Below are 26,503 nucleotides of genomic sequence, written 5' to 3'. Positions count from 1 at the left end.
TCCATAGTCCACAAAACTGAAGTTTGTATTCACTTAAACATTCCTAGCTTCCTATTGCAAACAAGTCTTCTGTGGCCCCTGTTAACCTGGCCTTGCAGAAAAGTCTTATGATTGCTATTGTTATTACTTAAGAAGGATCCCTGCTCTGAGGAGCTCACAAGCTAAGAGCTGGTCTACTCACAGCTTTTTCACTGATTTAGTTAAATCAGTGCAAAAGCTGTGTGCAGACAGGCCTAAGAACAAACAACTAGATTTACTATAAGCAACACCGAAGAAGTGAGTGGTGGATTTTGCAAAAGGATTTCAATGTGGACAGGGTAGGGGTGTTGTAAGTGAATTTAGGGAGTTCTATCCCATGTTTATGGTACTCATGGAAGAAGGCGTAGGGGTTATTGTGTGAGAATGTGATAAACCGGCAGGTGATGTTGGGGATGTTAGCTGAGCAGAGGGAATGGGAGGCAATGCAAAGCTTGACAAAGGAAGGATAAGTATACAGGGGGCATATTTATGTACAGCTTTGAAAGTGGTGATAAAGTTTACATTTGTTATATCTCATGGGAAGCCAAAGGAGGCATTCATAGAGGAGACATATTTGATCAGGCTGACAGGGCAGGAAATTGACAGCAGCATTTTATATGGACTGAAGGGGCACAAAGAAAAGGAGTACTTGTGGCACCTTAGAGACTAACCAATTTATTTGAGCATGAGCTTTCGTGAGCTACAGCTCACTTCATCAGATGCATACCGTGGAAACTGCAGCAGACTTTATATATACACAGAGAATATGAAACAATACCTCCTCCCACCCCACTGTCCTGCTGGTAATAGTTTATCTAAAGTAATCATCGTATTTGGGAGGCCATAGAGGAGGTTGCGATATAATGAGGGCCTGAACCAGTGATTTGTCTGTGGGGATGAAAAGAAAGGGCTGATCTTAGAGATACTGAGGAGGAAGCAGGATCTGTGGGGCAAAGGAGAGGGAGGAATCAAAAATGTCACTCAGGTTGCAGGCCTGAATATCGTAGAGGGTGGTGGTTTCAAAAGTGATAAAGTAGGAAAGTGGTTTTGATCACATTCAGTGTAAAGTGACAAGACATCCAAGAAATATCAGAGAGACGAACTGAGATGAGGGATTGGGTGGAAGGAGACAGTTTAGTGGTAGAGAGAGAGATTTGTAAGATAATCACTGAAGCTGTGTGAGCTGAAGAGATCATCTAAGCACCTGGTGTAAAGATTGATTACCAGAGTGTCAAGGACAGAGCCTTGGGGAACCTCAACAGAGAGTGGGGAAGGAGGAGGGCCCACTGAAAGAGATGCTGAAAGTGCAGTTGGAGAGGAAAACCAGGAGAGGATGATATTTTCAAAGCCCAGTGAGGATAGGGAGAGAAAAGGATGTAAAAAAGAAGGGAAAGGTTAATAGTATCTAAAGCAGCAGAGAAGTTGGGGAGGATGAGGATAGAGACAAGACCCTGAGATTTGGTCAGAAAGAGGTCATTATAGACTCTGGTGAGAGTATTTTCATTAGAACGGAAATGTCAGAAGCCATAGTGGAAGGACTACAAGACAGAGTTGGAATAGAAGTTTGAGTAGCAGCCATGTTAGTCTGAATCCGCAAAAGGAACAGGAGTACTTGTGGCACCTTAGGCCTTGTCTACACTATGAAATTACTCCAATTTTACAGAAGTTGATTTTTGGGAACAGATTGTATAAAGTCGAGTGCATGCGTCCACACTAAGCACATTAATTTGGCGGTGTGCGTCCACAGCACCGTGGCAAGCGTCAACATTGCAAGCGGTGCACTGTGGGTAGCTGTCCCACAGTTCCCGCAGTCCTCGCTGCCCATTGGAATTGTGGGCTGAGTTCCCAATGCCTGATGGGGCTAAAAATTTGTCACGTGTGGTTATGGGTAAATGTAGTCAGTCAACCCTCCTTCCGTGAAAGCAACGGCAGACAATCATTTCATGCCCTTTTCCCTGGATTGTCTGAGCAGAAGCCATAGCATGGCAAGCATGGAGCCCGTTCAGCTCACTACAGCAGTTATGACCATTGTAAACACCACATGCAGTGCAGTTTATGCAGAACCTGAAAAACCAGGAGAGGAGACGACGGCAGTGCGATGACGAGAGTGATGAGGACAGGGACACAGATTTCTCTAAAACTGCGGTCCCCGGCAATTTGGAGATCATGGTGTTAATGGGGCAGGCTCATGCCATGGAACGCTGATTCCTGGCATTCTGGGCCCGGGAAACCAGCACAGACTGGTGGGACCACATAGTGTTGCAGGTTTGGGATGATTCCCAGTGGCTCCGAAACTTTCTCGGCATAAGGGCACTTCCATAGAACTTTGTGACTTGCTTTCCCCTACCCTGAAGCGCAAGAATACGCTTGTATTGAGAGCAGCCCTCACAGTTGAGAAGCAAGTGGCAATAGCTCTGTGGAAGCTTGCAATACTAGACAGCTACTGGTCAGTCGGAAATCAATTTGGAGTGGGCAGATCTACTGTGGGGGCTGCTGTGATCCAAGTAGCCAACGCAATCAAAGATCTGCTGATATCAAGGGTAGTGACTCCGGGAAACATGCAGGTCATAGTGGATGGCTTTGCTGCAATGGGATTCCCTAACTGTGGTGGGGCGATAGACGGAACACATATCCCTATCTTGGGACTGGACCACCTTGGCAGCCAGTATATAAACCACAAGGGGTACTTTTCGATGGTGCTGCAAGCACTGGTGGATCACGAGGGACTTTTCACCAACATCAGCATGGGATGGCCAGGAAAGATTCATGATGCTCGCGTCTTCAGGAACTCTGGTCTGTTTAAACGGCTGCAGGAAAGGATTTACTTCCCAGACCATAAAATAACTGTTGGGGATGTTGAAATGCCTTCGGGATTTATCCTTGGGGACCCAGCCTACCCCTTAATGCCTTGGCTCATGAAGCCCCCCGCCCCATCCAATTCTCTGGGATGATCACTTTACCACTCCCCCCACCATGTGGCTGGTATCAGGGAAGATCACTGCTAGCCAAACGTGAACAGCTCAGCTTGGCTAACTGCTTGGCTAACTGCGGGGAGGATTTCTTTTCAGCCACAGGCAAACAGCCCACTATGAACGGCCACCTCTGAATGTCCTCTTAATTAAATTCTCGTATTTCAACCAGGTAACCATGAATGATATCACTCTCCTGAGGATAACACAGAGATGAAGAACGGATGTTGCTTGAATGCCAACAAACACCAGGACCATACGCTGCCAGGCTTTGTCATGCAGTGATATCAGATTACTTGCTACTAGCATGGTGTGGTAAAGTGTCCTACCATGGAGGACCGAATAAGGCTTCTGTCCCCAGAAGCCTTCTGCAAAGGCTTTTAGAGTACCTTCAGGAGACCTTCTTGGAGATGTCCCTAGAGGATTTCTGCTCCATCCCCAGACACATTAACAGACTTTTCCAGTAGCTGTACTGGCTACAAATGCATCCCAAGTCCTCAGGGCAAATTAATCATTAAACGCTTGCTTTTAAAACATGAGGTCCCTTCTCCGGCTTGGTTGGGTTGGGAGGGTATTTCAGTCAGGGTGATAAAAAGATCCTGGCTGTCGGGGAGAACCGTGTGCTGTGTGTTCTCCTCAAGCTCGTCGTCCTCCTCCTCCTCATCTTCCCCGTCTGCAAAATCCTTGGGCATGGTGGAGAGTACCCCATCATCGGAGTCTACAAACACGAGTGGGGTACTGGTGGCAGCCCCACCTAGAATTGCATGCAGCTCAGCGTAGAAGCGGCATGTCTGGGGCTCTGTTCCGGAGCATCCATTTGATTCTTTGGTTTTCTGGTATGCTTGTCTGAGCTCCTTAAGTTTCATGCAGCACTGTGTTGCGTCCCTGCTGTAGCCTCTGTCCATCATGGGCTTGGAGAATTTTTTAAATGTTTTGGCATTTCATCTTTTGGAACGTAGTTCTGATAGCACGGATTCCTCTTCCCATACAACGATCAGATCCAGTACCTCCCGTTCGGTCCATGCTGGAGCTCTTTTTCGCTACTGGGACTTCATGGTTACCTGTGCTGATGAGCGCACCTGGCCAAACAGGAAATGAGATTCAAAAGTTCCCGGGGCTTTTCCTGTACACCTGGCCAGTGCATCGGAGTTCAGAGTGCTCAAGAGCAGTCACAATGGTGCACTGTGGGATAGTTCCTGGAGGCCAATACCGTTGAATTGTGTCCACACTAACCATAATTCGAAACGGCGATGTTAGGCGATTTCAGCGCTAATCCCCTCGTCAGGGAGGAGTACAGAAATCGATTTTAAGAGCCCTTTATGTCAACAAAAATGGCTTTGTTGTGCGGACCGGTGCAGGGTTAATTCGATTTAACGCTGCTAAATTCGACATAAACTCGTATTGTAGACCAGGCCTCAGAGACTAACAAATTTATTAGAGCACAAGCTTTCGTGGGCTACAGCCCACTTCATTGGATGCATATAACAAATACATTTTTTAGTCTCTAAGGTGCCACAAGTACTCCTGTTCTTTTTAGTTGGAAGAGAAGAATATCAGTTGACTGCACATTCCAACAATAGCAGCAGCAAGGATAGGGAATCCCCTACTCTATTTGCTTCAGTGGGATGATTCAAAGCTTAGTCAGTTTACGTTTTGATGGCTATTTGTTTTGCATTAAGCAGAAGCACTTTTTAATATATTTTTTTAAGTAGTGGGGAGAGAGCAGGGAAAAATATATTGAAATATGCTTAGTATGGTGATCTGTGCCCTTTGGCAGGGGAAAAACAGCAATGTTCCTGTTTTTGTGGCCTGTCCTGGGGTCCCTGTCACTTTATTTAAAAAAAAAAAAAAAAAATTAAACATGGATCTGTTCAAAATAGTAAAGTTTTGGTTTAGCTAACCCCATGAATTTGACTGCAGACTCACTGAGCAAATATATATCACATTTGACCACCCCTGTCTCTTACCAATTCCTCCTAGTGAGGTCTTCCAACCCATGCCCAAATTATTGTACCAGATCTCTCCCTGCAAATGGAGTCCTGTCCGCATAAAGTTAGAAATACCTTCTGATACCACACAGTTCTGTAAATGGAAAGCTAGCGGCAGAGTAGATGCATTAAAATCAAAGCAATTTTAAATCACCCATTTTAATCATTATTTAAATCAGCAAGTCAGAAACCTTGATTTAAATCATAGATTTAAATTATAATTTGCGTTTTTTCTTGTAGTTATTTGCCAAAAGAAAGATAGGTTGATTCTCATTAGTAACAATTAAAATATGTTGATTTGCAACTAACTGTATCCTTTAGGTTAAATTTGGTGCTACTTTTTGCTAACCAGGAGGATGCACTCTAACTATGCACATTTTATTTAAGCAATTACGTAGCTTAATTTACATTTATTTGTATTCTTAATTTTTCCACTTCTATTATGTTAGAAAATGATGAATGATGCATTTCTTATTTACTAGATGATTAATTTTTTACTTGTAATTTGTGTCAAGTGCTATTAGATGGATCTTCAAATTCAATTACAAATGCACAAAAAAGAGCATTTTATATTTTTATTAAATACAACTACCTTAAAAGTTTTAAATACGTAAGAATTTATCAAAAAGTTCATCAAAAGATGTTTTGCATTTAAAATTACCTGAGTTATTAAACAAAAGAAGTATTACTTGTAGTTAGTGAGTTGAACTGATTACTTCTGGTCACCATGTCCTTCAAGATTTTAGAATTGCCCATAGCTCTCATCCTCATATATCTAGTTTTTATTCATAGCTTGGGAGAGGAAAACAAGCTTTCCTGCTTTTTCAATTCCCATCCATAACAATACATGGGTGCTTAACGTTTGAATGAACTAGTCATTGAACTGAATTAGTTGAATGAGCTGAAATGAAGAAAATATCTGTGCCCCTGCAGAAGAGGCTACTGCTGTTGAAAACAGGTTTAGTACTTCAGCAAGCTCTGTTTACAGTGCTTAGCCAGTGACTTCCACCAGTTCAATGGTTTCAATTTCTTTAAAATTTGGCAGCAAATATATACTGCTTAATCATTATTTTTTTTGCATTTAATACAAATGATCTAAATATAATAAATGTAGGCCTTAACATAAGTTGTCAGTTTCAAATTTAATTTTAAATGTTTTTTTAATTGTATCAATTTAAATAAAAATCTGATTTAAATTTTAAAAATCGGATTTCTTTTTAAAGTGATTGATTGATTTTTATCCACCCTGGCTGGCAGGCAGATCATCTGCTTTCCTCCTCTTTCCCCTCCCACCCCCTTCACCCCCCCCCCCCCAAAAAAAGGGTGCAGTAGTTGCTGAATCAGCCTGAGTGGATAGTCATGCTGCTTCCCATCTGCGTTGCCACAAACCAGGTGAGCATCAGATTGTGGCAGGGTATAGGAGGACAAAAAGGAACTTCTTGGTGGAGCACGTGGGGCTCAAGGAAGAGGGGAAACAAAGGACTGAAAGAATGAATGTAGCTGGTAGTATAAGGGGTCAAGCAGGTTGAGAGCCGAAGAAGGCAGAGGAAAGGGGAAGTAGACTGAAAGAGCGCAGAAGGAATGATAAGAAGAGACTCTGAAAAGGTTGCCCAGCCCATTCCCACAGCTGCCAGAACACTCCCACACATGCTTACCTGACTCCAACCATAACTAGCCCCAAAATGGGTGTCCTGGTGTTTTACTTTGCAATTGCATCTGCCCACCCACCCACATGACCCCCATTATTGTAGTATCTGAACCCCTCACAATCTTTAATGTATTTATCCTCACAACACCCCTGTGAGAAAAGGAGGTGCTTTTATCCCCATTTTACAAATGGGGAACTGAGGGACAGAGAGGTTATGTGACTTGCCCATGGGCATACAGGAAGGCTGTGGTGCAGCAGGGAATTGAACACAGACTAGAAACCACTGGAGCATCCTTCCTCTCATCTGGTCACTGTAACTGTTAAGTTTGCACAGAGATGGCTAGACACGTGGTAATGGTTCTTCTTGTTTCCAATGGCTACTTTTCATTACAGACTGCTAAAAATACATTGGAAAGTCAATGGAAGTCACCAGTGCTCGGCATCTCTGATGATTACTTGACCTTTGCTTAAAGTTTGGTTCCTAAGTAATCTGTTTTGAGAATTTTGGCCACTAAAATACTGTCATATTATTACCTTTCTCCATAAGCAGTCGTCCTAGCTGTCATCGCTATGTCCTATGAGCTTGAGTGGGAGGTGGACTGCACATTCATAAATAGGAGGGGAAAGTGGTCAGTGTAATCATGAATGGGAGTAGCAGTGATTCCTGAGCAATCATTTTATTAAGATGTGGTCCACGTAATAGTGCAAATATGAGAATCTCTATCATAAACCCACGTTTCCATAAGATCACACATAAGTATCTTTATTTTTATTTGGATTAACGGGAGAACGAATCAGAAATCTAAACTTAGTTCAGTTCATTGATCAAGATGGAATATTATACAGTTTATATATATTTGGTACTGCCTTAATATGTATTGTTATGGATGAGACTTAAATGATAGTTCTTCACTAAGTAATGCTGTAGGATGGGTATTGTTGTAAATGTTATTGTCGGGGCTCTCTGCATTTTGTTAAGGGCCCTTTCGAAAAGGCTAAATCTAAATATATAAATAAATAAGCTCTTTGGGGGGCAGGGACCATCTTTTTAATGTGTTTGTACAGTGCCTAGCACAATGGGCTTCTGGGTACTACCACAATAAAAATTAATAAAATAAATGAAATTTACTTTATTTTAAAAAATCTCCTAGGTTGATGGCTTCTGCAACAAGTTTGACAGCAGAGAAATTTTAGAGCCAAGTTGTAACTCCCCAAAGAGAAAGATAAATTGGTGGAAAATAGTACATTGGTTAGAAGATAAGTAATAGACTTTCTGTACAAGAGGACCTCTGATAATTTCCCCAAATTATGTGTATAACATGGTACTCATGAGAGCATGAATACTGTTTGGAGAGCAAACTGAATACAGAAAATAAAATGAAAAAAAAATCCAAATACTGAGCATTTGAAAAGTATGACACTGATGTATTTATGCAACCTTTTCATGGAGAGCAGTGCTGAAGTCAAAGAGGGGACTTTGGTTTCCTTCATTAAAAGCTTATTAAATGAAGAAATAGGACAGTCCTCGTTTTGCTTCAATAGTTGGGGGTCAGAGAGGTGGGTCTGATCTCCTCAGAATATTAATGTCTGCCTTCAGCTGCGGGAAATGAGCCGTCACTTGAGTTAGCTGCAGCTTTATGTGCTCGTCACTAGGGATCCCCATATGTCCTGGGATCTTCAGCAGTCGGAAATGGCAGAACTCTCTTGTAGAGAGCAGAGGGCTCTCATTAGTATTCATAACAGGTAGCTCAGCTCAATCTGCCCAGAGCAAGTCTGTTTAATGTTGATCAGCTGTCCATCTGATAAATTGAATTGATATGGACATTTCCTCCAAGGGCTGCCCTGACAATGACAGCAGGAACATCGGGATGTCTTATTAGTCTTTTTTTTTTTTTATCAGTGCTTGAAATATTGTTAACCCTTTGGTATACCCAAGGCTAGAATATGTACAGTACGTTGTCATTCGTGTGGCTATGTATACAGAAAGATTTTCTCCCCTGCCTCTTGGAGAAACAATGTCAGGCTTGAAGTTTGTTGCCTAAATGGTGAATGCTTTGCCCCCTGCTGTGTCTCTCAAAAGTAACACTTCCCTGCATGAAGCAAAATAGTGAATAATAAATAATGTCATCTTTTAAAACTGTTAACTGAATAATTTTTGTTCTATGGTAATAAATATAATGGAAGCCTCAGTTCACCTCCCCCCGTCACTCTACTTTCTCTCCTGCTGTTATGCTGCAGCAGAAATCTAACCTGAACATGGATCAGTATGGGTGGGTGGGGTAATTTATTTACAGAATAAAGCAGTGCTGAACCCCTTTCCTTGGGAATAAGTATGGAGAACCTAATAGGGCTCTGTGCAGGGTTACAGTTTAATTTTATGTTTGGTATCTAAGGCCTTGATCCTGCAAACACTTGAATACATACATAACTTTATTCATGTGAGTTGTTTTCACTGGCATCAGTAAAGTTGTGATTGTGCTTCCTAAATTGCAAGATTAGGGCCTAAATATACCAATTTCATGAATTGCAAACTGTGAAATTAACAAAGTGGTTTACTGCTTTGCTACTTGAATGGTATTCTTCTTTCTCTCTTGCTTTGCATTCAGTAGTTGTGCCTGCTTCATGTGTAGTGATTCTAGAATAGGCTCAGGTGTCTGGTCTCCTTGAAATCAGATTAATTGCCAAACATGACCACTTCAGAAAAAAAAAATCCTTTTATCCTCTTCTTTTTATTTCATACTTCAACCTAGAAGGTCAGGTAAGCACCCTCTGAAAGAGAGGCAGGTGCCACTGCTGTTCATAGATTGCCAACCCTTAGCCAGTAAACAAAGTGTAATTTTCTCCTTTCTGTGGGCTGACTTGGATATGTGAACAGCTTCCCCTGAACATTCCTTACACTCTGATATTGGTCCACCAAATTTAACATTATTTTGTTCTTACAGCTATTACATCATTTCTCCTTCTGCAAAATTGAAAAGTGCCATAGAAAGGGGAGCCATATAGAAAGAGAAGATAGTTCTTTTTCCGTGCAGGGATTGGCGCCTCCTATATTGAGCTCATTAGAATACATCAGAATAAGAACTTGACACACAAAATTATCCAAGTAAAATTTAATCTACCATTGTGCTGCACAGAGCAATTTAGATAATCTCCACAATTTCTACTAAACAGATAAACTTAGTTTCATCATCAAAATCTGGCCCCATTATTGAAATGTGTGGAGGTATCCTACTATTAATCCCCCTCCCCTAGTCAAGGAAGCAGTCATTTATTGCAGCACTTTTCTAATGCTCAGCTAGTTTTTAATCCAATCCTGACCTCTCATTCCCTCACCACTATGAGCACCCTATGGTTGGTTTCCTTAATAGTTTCTTTTAAGGGACATTGTCAAAATCTTTAAAAATATATAAAAAAAAATGTTGACTGGTTACCTGTTTGAATTTTTGAGAAAGTTGTTAAAATAAAACTGGGAGGAAGATTTTTTCCCTTTAGAAGCTGTGAGGATTTGACCCCATCATGCTATTACTTGCCCAGGTGATATCATACTCTCTCTAATTACTGCTTGTGAACTGCGATTTCTAAAGATCTATGGTGAAACAACAATTATAAAACATTCTTGTGTAGATGAGGAACTGTAGAATGGCTTTTTATCAAAAATCTGCATTGTGTTTGTGGCTTCAAAAATAAATCTCTTATCTTTGCTTTAAGTCAAAGAAGTCTGGCAGAGATTACAGAGCTGATCCACACTGCCTTTCTGGTGCATCGTGGGATAGTAAACATTGGCGAGCTGAAGTCCTGTGATGGCCTACTGAAGGACATGCAGTTTGGAAATAAAATAGCTGTCCTGAGTGGAGACTTTCTTCTAGCAAATGCTTGCACAAGCCTAGCTCAACTACAGAATACTAAGGTAAAAAATGGGTTTCAGAGTAGCAGCCGTGTTAGTCTGTATTCGCAAAAAGAAAAGGAGTACTAGTGGCACCTTAGAGATTAACCAATTTATTTGGTTAGTCTCTAAGGTGCCACTAGTACTCCTTTTCTTTTTAAGGTAAAAAATGTTTCTACTACTCTAATAAGTAACAGCTCTGGTTGTTAACCACTGAACAGATAAGTCTGAATTGGGACATCCTTTCACTGTAAAAATGGGCACAATTCTATTATATATGCAGATGGATTGACAGCTGGATGTTGCTCCAGGTACATCTACCACAATATTACAGAAATGTTACCACAGCTAACGTTTTAGTATCTCTTCTGAAGCAGTGATGCCATAGATAGTAGTGGATTAAAAGACAGGCTGGTGAATTAACATACATATGCTGCTGTGTCTTCAAGACATGTAGTACAGTACATCTCTGGCAACCTGCCAGGTGAAGTTCAAAACATATTTAGTTGATTATTTAGTTTTATATTGTGCTTTTTTTTTTTTTTTGAGGGAAGAATGGATTCTGTTTGTTTTACATTTCGAGGATTCTTCGGGATCTTTCAATTTTTGTCTGCACAGGTGTGATTTGCCTTTTTGCTATTAGTAAAATTTTGTTAGTCATCCAGACAGCTTTGGGCATGGAATGCCCTATGAACAAAAATGCATTATCATTTTAAAAGACAACTGCAGTCATTTTGCTCAGCCCAGCTGTCTGAAAGTTTACAAGATAGGAGGTGTTTGTCATTGTGAATAAACTGGGATGTGTGTGTATATGTACGTATATGTGTGTGTGTGTGGGTGTGTGTGTGAGAAAAGGATATATTTATATATTTATATTTATAGGTAAAAACCAGTACTGTCACATGGGTGTAATTCATAAAGGGTCGGGGGGGAATGGCTGAGAACATAAAAATTGTATATAACAGACTGTGAATCCCAGTGATGATTGAACTTGGTGATATGCTAAACAAAAAGAGTTCTCAACCATGTTATCAGGCTGTTTGGAGTAGCTCATGAACGTGAGTGCCAACTTCAGGGCAGACTGTTACAAACCAGGGCACAACCCTCTCCCAAGTACCCGTGGCACCCCCAGCACCCTGCCTCAGAGTACCCAAGTTTTAGTTAGGGGTATATAGTACAAGTCATAGACAGATCACGGTCCGTTAATTTTTGTTTACTGCCCGTGACCTGTCCATGACTTTTACTAAATATACCTGTGACTAAAACATACCCTTAGTTATAAGTAAGATTAACAGATGCAACAACTCTCAAGCGTTTCATAAAGTCTAAACACTAAACACATTTTTATAAATCTAATACCTATTTTAACAATACTATTGCATAAGTGAGCCAGACTGGTTTGCAGCTATGCATTTGTCAGTGTTCAGTGAGGCGTGGGGCCTTGGCATAAGCTGGCAACTGGTCTGTCAGCATTACGTCCTTCTAGTTGCTTCACACTGACTCAACAGACATTCTAGGCTTCAGAGTGACAATCATGGAATCTTACTATATAGGTACACAAGAAAGTATAATCTATCTGTCCACTATTGTGTATAATAAAAATGTATATCTTATATAAAATATTTCCACAATGTTAAGTTATAATAACATTTGCTATTTCTGAGCCTGATTTTGTTCTGTTTAGCGTCTTATTCTGCAGCTTCTACATACCCATGGTATCTGAATGTGTATGGTACTTGACTGATATCATTTGTAACACTAGATGAGCTCAATATAAGAGAAAGGAAATCAACTTCCAACTTGCTTGACTAATGGTTTAAATTATCTGAGGAAAAAAATGTGATATTAAATATTCAAAAATATTTTCTTTAACCTTTACAGTGTTTTTTATGATTTAAACTATTACATAAATCCATTTAGAAACTGATTTAACATGAACATGATTATACTAGTTTTGTATCTATTAAGGATTAATTCTTCAGCATTTCAGGAGATCCTGGATGAGGTCCTCACTGCAAATCAAAGGAAAATTTAACCCTAAATAAACCTAGGTTTTAACTCAAACTGAGGGAAAACTTTGAGAAAATAATAAATCATTAAGCATACCAGCAATGAAGTATAGTCCCTTAAGATTTGCCAGGAATCAAACCTACTGTAAATTGAAGCACAAATACCAAAGAGATGCTTTATTTTTCAAGCAATCATTATACTGCACATCTGAAAATTCTGCCAAAACATTTTAACACTTTTTTCATTTATCTGACATCTAAATAGTGTCATAGCTTCTACATGCTATAAGTAGGATACCACCATGGAAACTGATTGATTGATTTACTAAATTATTCTCTCATTCTTCTATCCCTACTGGAAAAGTTAGAAAATTTTAAGACAAGCTATAGAAATATCTTGACATGTGCCATGACTTAAACATACCGCGTTTATTCTTTTGAAAGGGGTTAATTTTCAGTTCTGTGCAACTATTTTTTAGGAGTGTGAAATAGCCATGACTTTTTTCTTCATAATGTTTTGTGTTCTTTGCAGGGCTGTCAATTAATCTCAGTTAACTCATGCGATTAACTCAAAAAAATTAATCGTAATTAAAAAGTTAATTGCGATTAATCGCACTTTTAATCACACTGTTAAACAGTAGAATACCAATTAAAATGTATTAAATATTTTTGGATGTTTTTCTACATTTTCAAACATATTGATTTCAATTACAACACAGAATACAAAGTGTACAGTGCTCACTTTATATTATTATTTTTATTACAAATATTTGCACTGTAAAAATGATAAACAAAAGAAATAGTATTTTTCAATTCACCTCACACAAGTACTGTAGTGCAATCTCTTTATCATGAAAGTGCAACTTCCAAATGTAGATTTTTGTTACATAACTGCACTCAAAACAAAACAGTGTAAAACTTTAGAGCCCACAAGTCCACTCAGTCCTACTTTTTCTTCAGCCAATCACTCAGAAAAACAAATCTGTTTACATTTACGGGACATCATGCTGCCCAATTCTTATTTACAGTGTCACCTGAAAGGGAGAACAGCCGTTTGCATGGGACTTTTGTAGCCGGCATTGCAAGGTATTTACATGCCAGATATGCTAAACATTCGTATGGCCCTTCGTGCTTTGGCCACTATTCCAGTGTTTCTTACTGAACTCCGTGGGGGAGAACTGTGTGTCTTCTGCTCTGTTTTACCTGCATTCTGCCATATATTTCATGTTATAGCAGTCTTGGATGATGACTCAGAACATATTGTTTGTTTTAAGAACACTTTCACTGCAGATTTCACAAAACACAAAAGATACCAATGTGAGATTTCTAAAGATTAGCTACAGTACTCAACCCAAGGTTTAAGAATCTGAAGTGCCTTCCAAAATCTGAGAGGGACTAGGTGGGGAGCATGCTTTCAGAAGTCTTAAAAGAGCAACACTCCAATGCGGAAACTACAGAACCTGAAGCACCAAAAAGGAAAATCAACCTTCTGTTGGTGGCATCTGACTTGGATAATGAAAATGAACATGCGTTGGTCCGCACCGCTTTGGATCGTTATTGAGCAGAACCCGTCATCTGCATGGATGCATGTCCTCTAGAATGGTGGTTGAAGCATGAAGGGACAGATGAATCTTTAGCACATCTGGCACATAAATATCTTGTGACGTGAGCTACAACAGTGCCATGCGAATGCCTGTTCTTACTTTCAGGTGACATCACAAACAAGAAGCGGGCAGCATTGTCTCCTGCAAATGTATACGAACTTGTTTGAATGATTGGCTGAACAAGAAGTAGGACTGAGAGGACTTGTAGGCTCTAAAGTTTTATGTTGTTTTATTTTTTGAAGTGAAGTTATTTTTTGTACCTAATTTGACATTTTTAAGTTCAACTTTCATTATAAAGATATTGCACTACTGTACTTAGTGAACTGAAAAATTCTATTTTTTTTACAGTGCAAATATTTGTAATAAAAATAAATATAAAGTGAGCACTGTACACTTTGTATTCTGTGTTGTAATTGAAATCAATGTATTTGAAAATGTAGAAAATATCCAAAACTATTTAAATAAATGGTATTCGATTGTTTAACAGTGCGATTAATCGTGCAATTAACCACGATTAATTTTTTTAATTGCTTGACAGCCTTAGTTCTTTGCAAGAAAAAGTAAAAGTGATGGTATTGTTTGTGGCAGTTAGTAGCTGAGTAAATTGGCTTATAGAAAAAGAAACATGGAATATATTGTAAACAATACTGACCATGATAAGACTACAACCTCTATCTAGGCATGTATATCTGTTTCAGTAATTAAAACTGTTGTATGCATTGTAATTTAAACTTAAGCCTGTTAGTTTAATTTAAGCCATTACTACTGAATTAATTGTATTGTGCTGTTAGATTCTTGTCTGAGCTTCTGTATGATGCATTTATCTCTGTACTTCTCTTGGGGCTTACAATTAGATGTAAATTTCTGCAGTCATAATGAAATGCAGAGCTATTTTATAATTGCCAAGGGTAAAATTAGCAAAGTCAATTATTTTCCCTTAGGCTTTTCCCTGTAGATATTAAAAGGCTGTAAGGTAATTGCCTTAGGTAACACTTTGATTTTTAAATAACATTAGGTATAGGAATTGTTGTTAATCCTGTAGTAATTTCCCCCCTCTTGCTACTGTTGTAGCATATCACTGTTGTGATGTTAACAAGATTCAGGACTAAAGGAGGGAAGTCCTTGAAATGTTATTTTTAACTAATGCTCGTGCTTCTCATTCACACGTTTTCATGTGTTGTGATGCAGAAGAGTCATTTAAATCTTTTTTACCACTTCAGGGTACAAGAACCTTGAACTAAAGATATCTTGAAATGCCAGCTGTGAAGCCATAAATTGCATGACCTCCTCCAAGATAGATTGTACTGTGCTGGGTTAATGTAAAACATCATTGTCCATCACAATGATGGGGCCAAGCCAGGGTCATCTAAATTCTTGTTGTTCGAGCATGCAAACATACAGAATAAGTTGAAAAGTATTGAGAAATGGAAGGAAGCATTATAATTTTCTATATTCCGATGTAGAAGTGCAGGTTACTCTCAGGCCATATTTCGGTTATTTTTTTCTATACTTTTTCATAATTGATATAGACTGTAATGATTAAAATAAAATGCTACAGGACAGTCATAACTTCATTATTTTTGTCATTAAGGCATAATTCTCAGTTGTTTCATCTAATAAAAGTGATTTGAGATTAACACGATAAATATTTTATTACATCTTTACCATTGTATAGAACTTCATGTGAATCTGATCAGACCACAGCATATTTACAGTACTTGAATTCAGGCATTGTTGGGTCTCATTTAACTCATATCACTTTCTGGGATTTAAAAATATATGTACTCCATGTAAGGCGTGGCTTCTCTTGGCCTTTAACATCGGATATGCTTTTTGTCATAGGAGTATATCCTGCAACTGTTGGGAGATGGACTCTGATCTCTGATGTCAGTTGTCCTATTATGTTTAATGTCAGCATGTGGTACCTCTTGTGTTTAAAAAACAAAAAAACTGACTAACTGTGAATGGTACTTTATGGATTGTTAGACGGGCTTTGGATTAGTACATTAATAGAAACTCAAATTGCAAATCAAAGGAAAATTTAACCCTAAATAAACCTAGGTTTTAACTCCAACTGAGGTAAAATTGATAGAGGGTGCAATGAAGATATACACATGACCAGGTCTGACATTCCAGTCATCTGAAGGCACTGATGCACAAATCTGTGAGAGGACAGATTGATGCATATAAATGTAATGTAAACTGCTCAGGTGTAGAATTATATTGTACATATTATAAGGCACAAATAATATGCTAAAATAATCTGTAAACATCAGTCATATGTCAGTAGTTGGTTTTAGTCAATGGGCCACTTGGACTACATGTTATAGCATTGTTCTCTAGCGTCCTGTTGACTGAGGACTTAAGGATGATCCCCTCCAGTTTTTCTCCACTTTAATTTCATGACCCCTTGTATGGATGACTGGACTGTACTTTGAAGCACTTCCCACAATCTGCTATGTGAAATTCTAGGAATTTGAACTGAGGATTCCTGCCTGTCAGTGCAGAGCTCTACCACAAGACCACATTATAGATCATTGTTATATTAAGCATTAGTTGTTTATAAATAAACAGTGGCACAGATGTACTACTTATATAGTTGTTGCATTTCCTTATGTTAACTTTATGTATTCCTGAAGGCATAAATATGTTGTTTACAAAATAGTCCTTGTGTTTGTGTAAATGTTACCAGTTTATTCATGTAAATCTTTCCTTTGCACAGAAACTAATGTACATTGTGATTCATTAAAGAAACTGTTTATCTATGTCTTAATATTATGTAAACATCAGCCATGGGCCTATAGTCAAGGTTGTGTTGAGTTTTATACTTAACGCAGGAATTCAAGTACTTTGTTACATATGAATAATACAGTGCTTTCTCCCCAAAATTAAAGCACTTGTTTTTTGAGTACAGAATTAATTTTTGAGAATTTACAAGTAAATAAGTTAATTAGTTTTGACTTGAAAATAATTTTAAAATCTGTGCTTTAGGAATTTTAGCACCCTTGGTCAGACCACCTGTTTCCTGAATGATCTTCATAAAAAAATAACACAAAACCCATAAACCTCGCATATTGGTAAAACTCACTGATTATTGGCTGCATTTGAAGAAAAAAAATGAGGATCAGTGTTCATTTTTTCCTTTTACTATTCATAACTGAACATTTCTTCTTCAGGAGAGGTTCAAAAATTTTCTTCTGCAGAGAATTCCGTGAAGTATTTCCCTCTCTCAAATGGCTGCCCTCTCCTGCCACCTCAGTGTGAGTGCGGCTACAGGACTGCCATAGGCAGTCACCCCCTTGGGGGCCAGGGAGGTGCAGAGTAATGTGACAGTCAGAAGCTGAGTTAAAGGAGCCTGTTACTGGTGGTTCTGGTCATAAAAGTTAAAATAATACAAAAACAAATGTAGAGTGATACAATATTTCTAATGGTTCGAAAATATGTAGTATGGTAACATTTTCTTAGGGTTTCTTGTTTGTGTGTAAAATTTTAAATTAAAAAAAAACACAAGGAAATTCTGAGATAAAAACTACATTAAACTTGGCTTAAGATTGAATATATTCTAAATTAACATTATCAGTTCAAGAAAAGGACCTGGGCATCATTGTACACAGCTCAGTGAAGGCCTCTGCTGAATGTGCAGCTGCAGTCCAAAGTCAAACAAGATGTTAGGATGCATAAGGAATGGCATGGAAAATATAAAATAATATGCAAAATATTATAGTGTCTTTATATACACCAGTGATTCAATTTCATCTCTAATACTATGTGCAGTATTAGTCATCTTATCTTGAAAAGGATATTGCAGAAGTAGAGGGGGTGCAGGGAAAGGCAATGAAAAGAATTAGAAGCATGAAAAAATTCATACAAAGAGAGATGGAAAAGATTGAAATTACCTCTAAAAAGAGGCAAATAAGAGAAGACAAATATATAAAATAATGATTATTATAGAAAAGGTAGATCACCTCACAACACAAGAACAAGGGGACAAACTGAAAGGTAGAAAATTCTAAACTGATGAAAGGAAATACTTTTCACTTAATTCACAAATAGACTGTGGAGCTCCCTGCTACAGGATGTTATTGAGGCCAATTGCTTACAAGAATCAGAGCGAAACTGGATGTTAATATGGGTAACAAGAATATCCAGAGTGATAAAGTTATAACAGTTAATGCAAACAAAGATTTGGAAGGGATAAAAACCTCATGCTTGCAGGCTTAAACCAATCTCTATTAGGGAGTAGGATAAGACCTTTATTGTGACAAATTATACTACATCTGCCTTCTGTAGGATTATTGCACCTTGCTTCAGAGTGCTGATACCGTTGGAGGCAGGATAGTGGATAATGGGTTTGATACAGTATAGAAATTCCTATATTTATACATATCAGTAATTTAAGAGTAAAATTATTATAATTATCTCAAAACCAAGCACTACAAATGCAGGAAATCCAGAGTTAAGTTAAATTTAAAAGGCATGCAAAAATGTTAAGGTATGGAAAAGTATAGTTACAGAATACAAACAACCTTACCTGTGCTCTGTAATGACACCACAAAGAAAGAAGAAAAAACACGAATGTCTTTAAAATCAGTTTAATCAAATCTGGGACTGCAAATGCTATTATGCCATAATAATAGTTGTCATAGTTATTGTGTGGTGTTACTATGGAGTAGAATTAAGGCTATTTGGGTTACCCTGCATATTTCCATACCTTGACACGTTCATATTTATTTTAAAATTTAACTTCCTTAACTCTGAATTTGATGGGTTTGGAATACTTGTTTTTGGAATAACTACAGTATCGCAGGATACACAAATAATTTTTTTGTGTCAGATTGATTTCACAAAAGAATTTTTTTTCCCGCCCAGTATGATCAAAGGTTGAGTTTAATAATAATATATTTTTCTCCACTGAGAGAAGAAACTCTGTTGAAATGGTGAGATGAAACAGTTTAAGGGGGTGAAACAGATACTTTATAAAATACTTTTATAAAAGCATTTAAGTATTTTACACAATTTTTTTTAATATATGTGAAGGGGGAGAAGAGTTTATCTGCTGGAAGTCAGTATTTTTTAATCTGCCCTATTTTTAAAGCATCCTTGTTTAGCTTTCTGATATCACCAGAGCTGACTGTTCTCATGAAAAGTAGATAAGATTGTAATATTATAGTGGTAAATCTCTAATTAGTACAGTATAGTGGCACCCCCCAGTGTTAATATAGCTGAGTTCATCAGCAGTTTCATCATTTGCCTTTATTTCCAAATTATTCAGCCCTAAATAATCATTGTTGGCAAAAGCTTGCCAGATAACGTTTTAGCATGAGATCTTTTTTTATGTATACATTTTATATGTTTTCAATTTTAATTTAGTTATTTATAACTGACAGTATTGTTAAAAATAAGTACAAGCAAAATCCGGTTACCTGAATGGCTCAGGATATGGACCTGAAATTTGGAAAATTAGAATTTTTGAAAAACAGAATTGTAAATTTAAAGGACACTTCTGATTTTCTGGCAATAGGAGTTCAGATAATCACATTTATGTCTAGTTGTATTTATGTGGTTTGGGTTTGAGTAATTTTTTTTTTTTGGTCTGTATGTGCATAGTTTTGTGCATAGTTTGTGCTTCTGTAGTTAGGCATAAGATACTGTAGACAAAGCACTGCTGTAGGAATGGTATTCATTTGGGAATTTTCAGTGTATTAGTCTCCTAAAGTTGTTTAATATATTTTGAGGTTAGTGATACTTTGCTTAGTGAACGGTTTCAGAGTAACAGCCGTGTTAGTCTGTATTCGCAAAAAGAAAAGGAGTACTTGTGGCACCTTAGAGACTAACCAGTTTATTTGAGCATGAGCTTTCGTGAGCTACAGCTCACTTCATCAGATACATACCGTGGAAACTGCAGCAGACTTGCTTAGTGAAGATTACTTTCTATAATAAGACTCTCCTCCTTATTTAGGTCTAGATCAGTGGGTCTCAAACTTTTTTACTGGTGACCTCTTTCACACAGCAAGACTCTGAGTGCGACACCCCCCCCCAATAAATTAAACACACTTTTTAATATATTTAACACCATTATAAATGCTGAAGGCAAGCGGGGCTTGGGGTGGAGGTTGACAGCTTGCGACCCCCCCCCCCTCATGTAATAACCTTATGACCCCCTGAGGGGTCCTGACCCCCAGTTTGAGAACCCCTGGTCTAGATCATGCAGTTTAGGAATAGCTGCATATTGGGGGCAATGCAGAAACATGCTGGAACTAAAGGCATTGGAGAATCCAGAATGCCTCCTGAAGCTACCTTGTGCATTGGGTGAGCATGCTTAAGAGATGCAGTATCCTCCTTGTCACCACTGCATCGGTGCTCTGGTTTGCCGGCTGTCACATACGTGAGGCAAAACCATAGTTGTGCCTACTCTCCACACTTCCTTGGCCTTGGGGGAGTATCTAGGAAGCAGTCCCTGGTTTCCCATAAGTACAGGGACTGAAATTCTGACCTGCCTTTACATGAAAGGAGCAAGGAGGAGGCAGGTGTTTCTTTATATTCACCCTCCCACCCCACCCCATACAATATGTAAGGGCTGGGCAGAATAGAGCCCTAAACATTTGCTGTATGAAAAAAATCTCTTTTATATAGAAAGTTTCTTATGTGAACTCACTGCCCTAAGAAGAATGTTTGAGGAAATCCCAAGTATAATTAGACAATCCCATTTTTCTTTGGGAAAACATGATGGTGATTAACCAATATTTTCTACTATTTTTGTGTACTTGTAACACATCCTCAATGAGAACTAGCCTCTAGGGCTATTATCAAGTTGAAGTGCAAAAGTTGAATTATTAGAGGCAGTCTCCTGTCTGATTGGTCAGTGATAGAGCTCCTTTGGGTTGCCATGAAGAACAGTCCAGCTATGTAACTTGTTGGCTCTCCCTTGGAGCCTCAGCTCAGTCTACATGTAAATCTGCTCTTTAATCTCAGGGTATCCCATTCTGCCTCTGCTTTTTTGAATTCCTGTATTTCATGTTAAAATGTAAGAAACTTCGTAGTAGGCTCAGAAGTAATAGTGTGATAGTGTAGCTCCCACTGCATTGGAAGATGTCAGTTTTCCTTGGTTCTTGTCCATGAAACTGGTGAAAATCGAATTTAAATTTTGGTCTCTCTTTCTCTCCTCATGCTTTTCTATGAAGAATTAGCCAATGGCTTCAAATAATACAAAAGCTGTTGTATCGTGTCCCTGTGGACAAGTATGGCTGCTGTATCTGGTGCCTTGAAGCAGAATGGCTCTGCTGTGGAATGTGGAAAGATCATGAGTGAGACCACTATGAAATTTGTCATAGATGTCACTCTGAATTCTTGGGTTCAAGATGGAAGCACTCCTTCCTACAATTACTCTGCAAAGTCATCCTGAAGGCTCTAATGCTTTGGTTGAAAGCCAGCAAGTAGAAAGTCCTGGGCACTGAGGCTACATCAGCGGTGTCTGATCATCTAGCAAATTAATCTCTTGATATCCTTGCAGGAGATATCCTGCAAGATTTGATGTATTGTTACTAGAATACAAGTATCTTTTCACTGTTCTAGTGGTCTGTAATAAGTCTAATAGTTGAATAGCTGCTCTGAATTTTCTCATTGAAAGTCCTGCTTGTTCCTTTAACTTGCATCTGAATCTGTCCTCTATCCTGAAGCAACCAGTTGAGACCATGTGCCTGGACATAGACAAGATCTTCAATATTTCCTGCAGTCCTCATGAACTGAGCAGCCATCTTTCAACCAAATCTCAGTCACATAAAAAGCACAGCAGTGCCAGGTCCTGGTGGCAGCAGTCCTTGGAGCCCTCGGAACAGTGGAAGTGCCTACTCAAGGCACACATTCTGTACTTTAATTCCTCACTGCTGGTCTCTGGTGCTGCTTCCATCAACATAACCCACACTTGTGGCCTTGATGTATCTAGTCCCGACGCATGATCAGGCCACTGTGATCCTTCTGTCCTTGGTACTGGTACAGCAACCTGCCATCTTTAACTTGAATGAGAGGGATGGTCTGGAAGATGATTACTTAAGAGTGATATCTGTACATACAAGAGAAAGGAGGACTCTTCAGAGACCACCTATATCAGCATCAGTGAAGAAGAATCAAGACTTTAATTCAGAGGAACCAACTTTCATACCACTTTGGGAGTATAAGTAAAGATCATCCAGGAGCCTGAAGACAGACACATCACCTGGTGAATGGTTGCCTCTGAAGCTGAGGTAGCAGTGCCCATCCACCCTACTCTAGATCAGCTGAAAGTGTGGCAGAATTCATGTATAGTTTGGTGGTGATGACATAGTTTTTACTACCCTTTCCACAACATTTTGGTGGCTGAAACAAGAATGGCTGGAGTAATGGTGAAGAGCTCCATGCCTCTGAGACAAAGATGTCTCTGGAAGTAGGTTTTACTAGTCAGTAATGTTTGCAGCCTTCTCTGGTAGCTACGCAGCCTTCATTGTCAAATATAAATTAAGGTTGTGGAAGAAAGGCCCATAAGTTGGGTTATTTTTCTCTCCAGAGAGAGAAAAGACTAGTTCAGAAAATTTGACTTCTGAGGGTCTGAGACGTATAAAAGATGGGTGCCCTTGAGATTGATAATACTCTAACAAGAACAGCTACCTGGTGTGTTGGTCCTTGCCAGAATATGGATGTTTTCATTAGGCCTTCAAATGGATGTTCAAATGAAGCTTAAGGACTTTCCTTATGACAAAAGTAAGCTCTTTGTAGAAAGTGTGGGGTTTTTTAAAGAGGAAAGACGTTAGAATAAAAAATGTCCTTAATGTGGAACTGAAATGGTTTATCCAACATGAGATGAGCACTCAGTGAGACAGGGTTTCATCTGTGCACCTTACTGAAATGAGGCATGGAATCCTGTGAAGCCCTGCCTCATTCAATACCTACATAAAGCAGGTATTGCCACATTGTCTAGCACTAACCAAATTTCACAATCTGCATGTTCAATACATCACTTTCTCTTTATAACCATGAGGAACCATTATCAGAACAGTTTTGGAACTACATAACAACTGCACATGCATGAATTACAATTTTTAAAACATAACCATAGAATCAAAATGTAACTTCACCAGGATAGAATAAATTCAGGGCTGGAAGGGACCTTTAGAGGTAACCCGGTCCCCATGGTGAGGCAGAGCCAAGTACACCCAGACTAGTCCTGACAGTTTTTTTGTCTAACCTGTTCTTAAAAACCTCCAGTGATGGGGATTCCACAACCTCTCTTGCAAGCCTATTCCAGTGCTTAACTGTTCATATCATTAGAAAGATTTTCCTAATATCCAACCTAAATCTCCCTTTTTGCAGATTAATCCTATTACTTCTTGACCTCTTTATATGAACCCTTTAACATATTTGAGACTGTTATTGGATCACCCCTCAATCTTCTTTTTCTCAAGACTAAACATGTCCAGTTTTTTAACCTGCCTCATAGGTCAGGTTTTCTAAACAGTTTGCTCTGCTCTGGACATTCTACAGTTTATCAACATCTTTCCTAAAGTATGTTGCCCAGAATTGGATCCAGTGCTCCAGCTGAGGCCTCACTGGGGCTGAGTAGAGCGGAACAATTACCTCCCATCTTACATATGACACTCCTGTTAGTACATCCCAGAATGATAGATGTCAAAAGGCAATTTGCCTCACTAAGGAATATGTGCATGCCAAATTCCCTCTTTCTGCCTTGAACTGCTGAGGAACTAGACTTGTTTCAAAAAGTCTCAATTTTTTTAATATAATGGAAAAAATATGTACGTGGGGGTAGAGTAAGGGTAGGAGTTTTATTCTTTTTTTGCTCAAAGAACAATTTTCCCAAAACAATTTCACTGTCTAAAGTAGTGGAACACCTGGAAAGTTCATCCAGAAAGGTGAAAATTTAAAAAATTTGAGCAACTTTGAAAAAGAATTCTTTAAAAAGGAAAATCCTTAAGCAACCATAGCTGTAGAGGGCACAGTGAGCTTGCTTTCAGTAGTAGAGAGAACCTGTTCTGTTTCTATTGAAACATTACCGTAGAATATTGTAATCTCAAACACTACAGCATTGTGCATGAGAACTAGAATTAGAACTGATCATAAACAAGTTAGGTCCAAGTTTTCTGTTGAACCTGAATGAAATGTAAAAAGTAAACATTGCATAAATGGTGAAAAGTTAAATTAGATTTTTTGCAATTTAAAATGAATTACAGCGCAAATGAATCCGTAAAAAAAAAAAAAAAAAAAAAAAAGATTTCTGCCTGTATGGCTTTGCTCTTCCCCTGCGCTGCCCCCCTCCCCGCCCCCCCAAGGACCTGGCTATTCATATAAGGGAGCCTATTTCCCTCCCACCTAGTATGTACACTGAAACTTAATCATCCCTAGGGAGTATTTTACCTTTGCCTACTGCATTGTAGCCCTGCTTTTTTGTATTGCAGAAAAAAACTAATAAATCTGTGTGTGATTAATGCTGTCAGTACTGCAGATGTATGTGTGCACAGTCAGCTGTGGTCCTTCTGAAACAGCTGCTAATACTACTAGGAAAGATTAAGATGTGTAAATAGAGTGCATATCCTGTCTTCCTGCGCTGTAGTAAAACTAGTCTTAAAAATAACCTTTGCTGGGGTCAAATTTTTAGGGAAGGGGACTAGAAATTGGGAGTGGCTTCAGATGTAATGATATACTGTGGTGTAGAGCGAGGAAAAAATTACAGTAAATGTTTAGAAAACATAAATGTTTAATTTTTTAAATAAGATTTGACACATTTGGCATCTACCTGATTTACAAGGAGGCTGGGGCATTAATTGATTAACTTCAGCTGATATTTAATATTTGTGTTTTGTGATTTATCAGCATTTCATTTTTAGTCAGGGATCTGATCACTGCTACTCATGATACATTAGAGTAGGCTGTTGATTTTCTAGTTTAACAAACATCTGCAGTTCTGTTTAGTCAATTCCATCTGTCAGATGCTAAATGACCTTACTCCTGAATCATATTTATTGATACAGGCACAGTCTACACAGAATAGTTAACACCACTTAGAGATATCATCTGTGTCAACTCAGGGCTGACCAGCTTTGACTGATATAATCCACAAATCAATTTGTGGACATCATAGCCTAGTTTCATGTGAATGTAAACAGATGCAAATGGTGGGGTGGGTGGTATTTTTGTGAGTGTTTCCTCTTCCTTTTGCACTGTTTGAGTTTCCTGCAGCTGTGTAGCTTGGGGTCCTGTAATCATGATACTTTTTTGTTCGCCACTTTGTATCTCGGTAAGATGAGCACTGAAATATAGTTATCCTTTCCAAAAGGATCAGGCTGAAGCAGTCAAGTACTACTTCATGATTGCTAACCATAGTCCCAGTCATCATTAGCTGGTTGAGTGGTCCATTGCAAGGGTCTGCTATATGAGATCTGTAAATATGTTAGTACATTAGTTTTCATTGCTTTGGGAGCCATGTGAGGTGGGGGTTGGGGGAGTCTGTAGTCCTGAATTTGCTCATTTGAGGAAAACGACTATGGCCTGACCTACATTACAAAGTTAGGTCGACGTAAGTTGTGCATGTCTACTCTCAAAGTTGTCTCCCGCCAACATAAGTGCCCCGTTATGGAGACTCAGTAACACCGCTTCCTCAAATGATATTGAACCACACTTGACCTGCGGTGGTCAACTCAGTGCAAAAGTAGACACTACATCAGAGGTAGGCAAACTATGGGCCACATCTGGCCCATGGGACCATCCTGGCCCGCCCCTGAACTCCTGGCTGGGGACACTAGTCCCTGACCCCTCCCCCACTGTCCCCTTCCCCCGCAGTTATGCCGCTGCGTGGGCAGCTCTCTGGAAGGCAGCGTGTTTAGCTCTGGACAGGCGGTGCGGCTGCCAGACACGCTGCTTTGAGCAGCATGGTAAGGGGGCCAGGGCCGGGGAGTTGGATAAGGGGCAGAGGGTCCTGGGGGGCAGTCAGGGGACAGGGAGCAGCGGGCGGTTGGATGGGGCAGAGGTTTGGGGGGGGTGGGAGTGGGGGGGTTAGATGGGGTGGTGTCCCGGGGGGGGGTCGGTTAGGGGCAAGGGGTCCCGGGAGGGAGCGGTTAGGGGACAAGGAGCAGGGAGGGTTGGATGGGTGGAGGGTTCCGAGGGGGGCAGTCAGGGGGCAGGAAGTGGGAGGGGGCAGATAAGGGGCAGGGGCCAGGCTGTTTGGGGAGGCACAGCCTTCCCTCCTTGGCCCTCCATACAGTTTCGCACCCTGATGTGGCCCTCAGGCCAAAATGTTTGGGGAGGAGTATGAGAGCATAGTATGGAGGTGAGAAGCCCTCAGTGGTGAAGGAACAGGTTAAGGACTATTTAGAAAAGCTGGACATGCAGGAGTCCATGGGG

The 26,503-nt window shown here is 39.4% G+C and overlaps 1 protein-coding gene across 2 annotated transcripts in view; it reads left to right on the top strand.

The window, feature by feature from the left end:
- PDSS2 (decaprenyl diphosphate synthase subunit 2) overlaps positions 1 to 26,503 on the top strand; it is a 185,697-nt gene that overhangs the window by 110,709 nt on the left and 48,485 nt on the right. For both annotated transcript variants that reach the window (XM_077812895.1, XM_077812894.1), the window contains one exon: positions 10,332 to 10,530. In XM_077812895.1, the coding sequence (XP_077669021.1) occupies positions 10,332 to 10,530 (199 nt within the window). The remainder of the gene's footprint in view (positions 1 to 10,331; positions 10,531 to 26,503) is intronic.

Source organism: Eretmochelys imbricata, chromosome 3 (genome assembly GCF_965152235.1).
Source record: "Eretmochelys imbricata isolate rEreImb1 chromosome 3, rEreImb1.hap1, whole genome shotgun sequence".
NCBI lineage: Eukaryota > Metazoa > Chordata > Testudines > Cheloniidae > Eretmochelys > Eretmochelys imbricata.
This window is presented reverse-complemented; position numbering and strand designations above follow the sequence as displayed.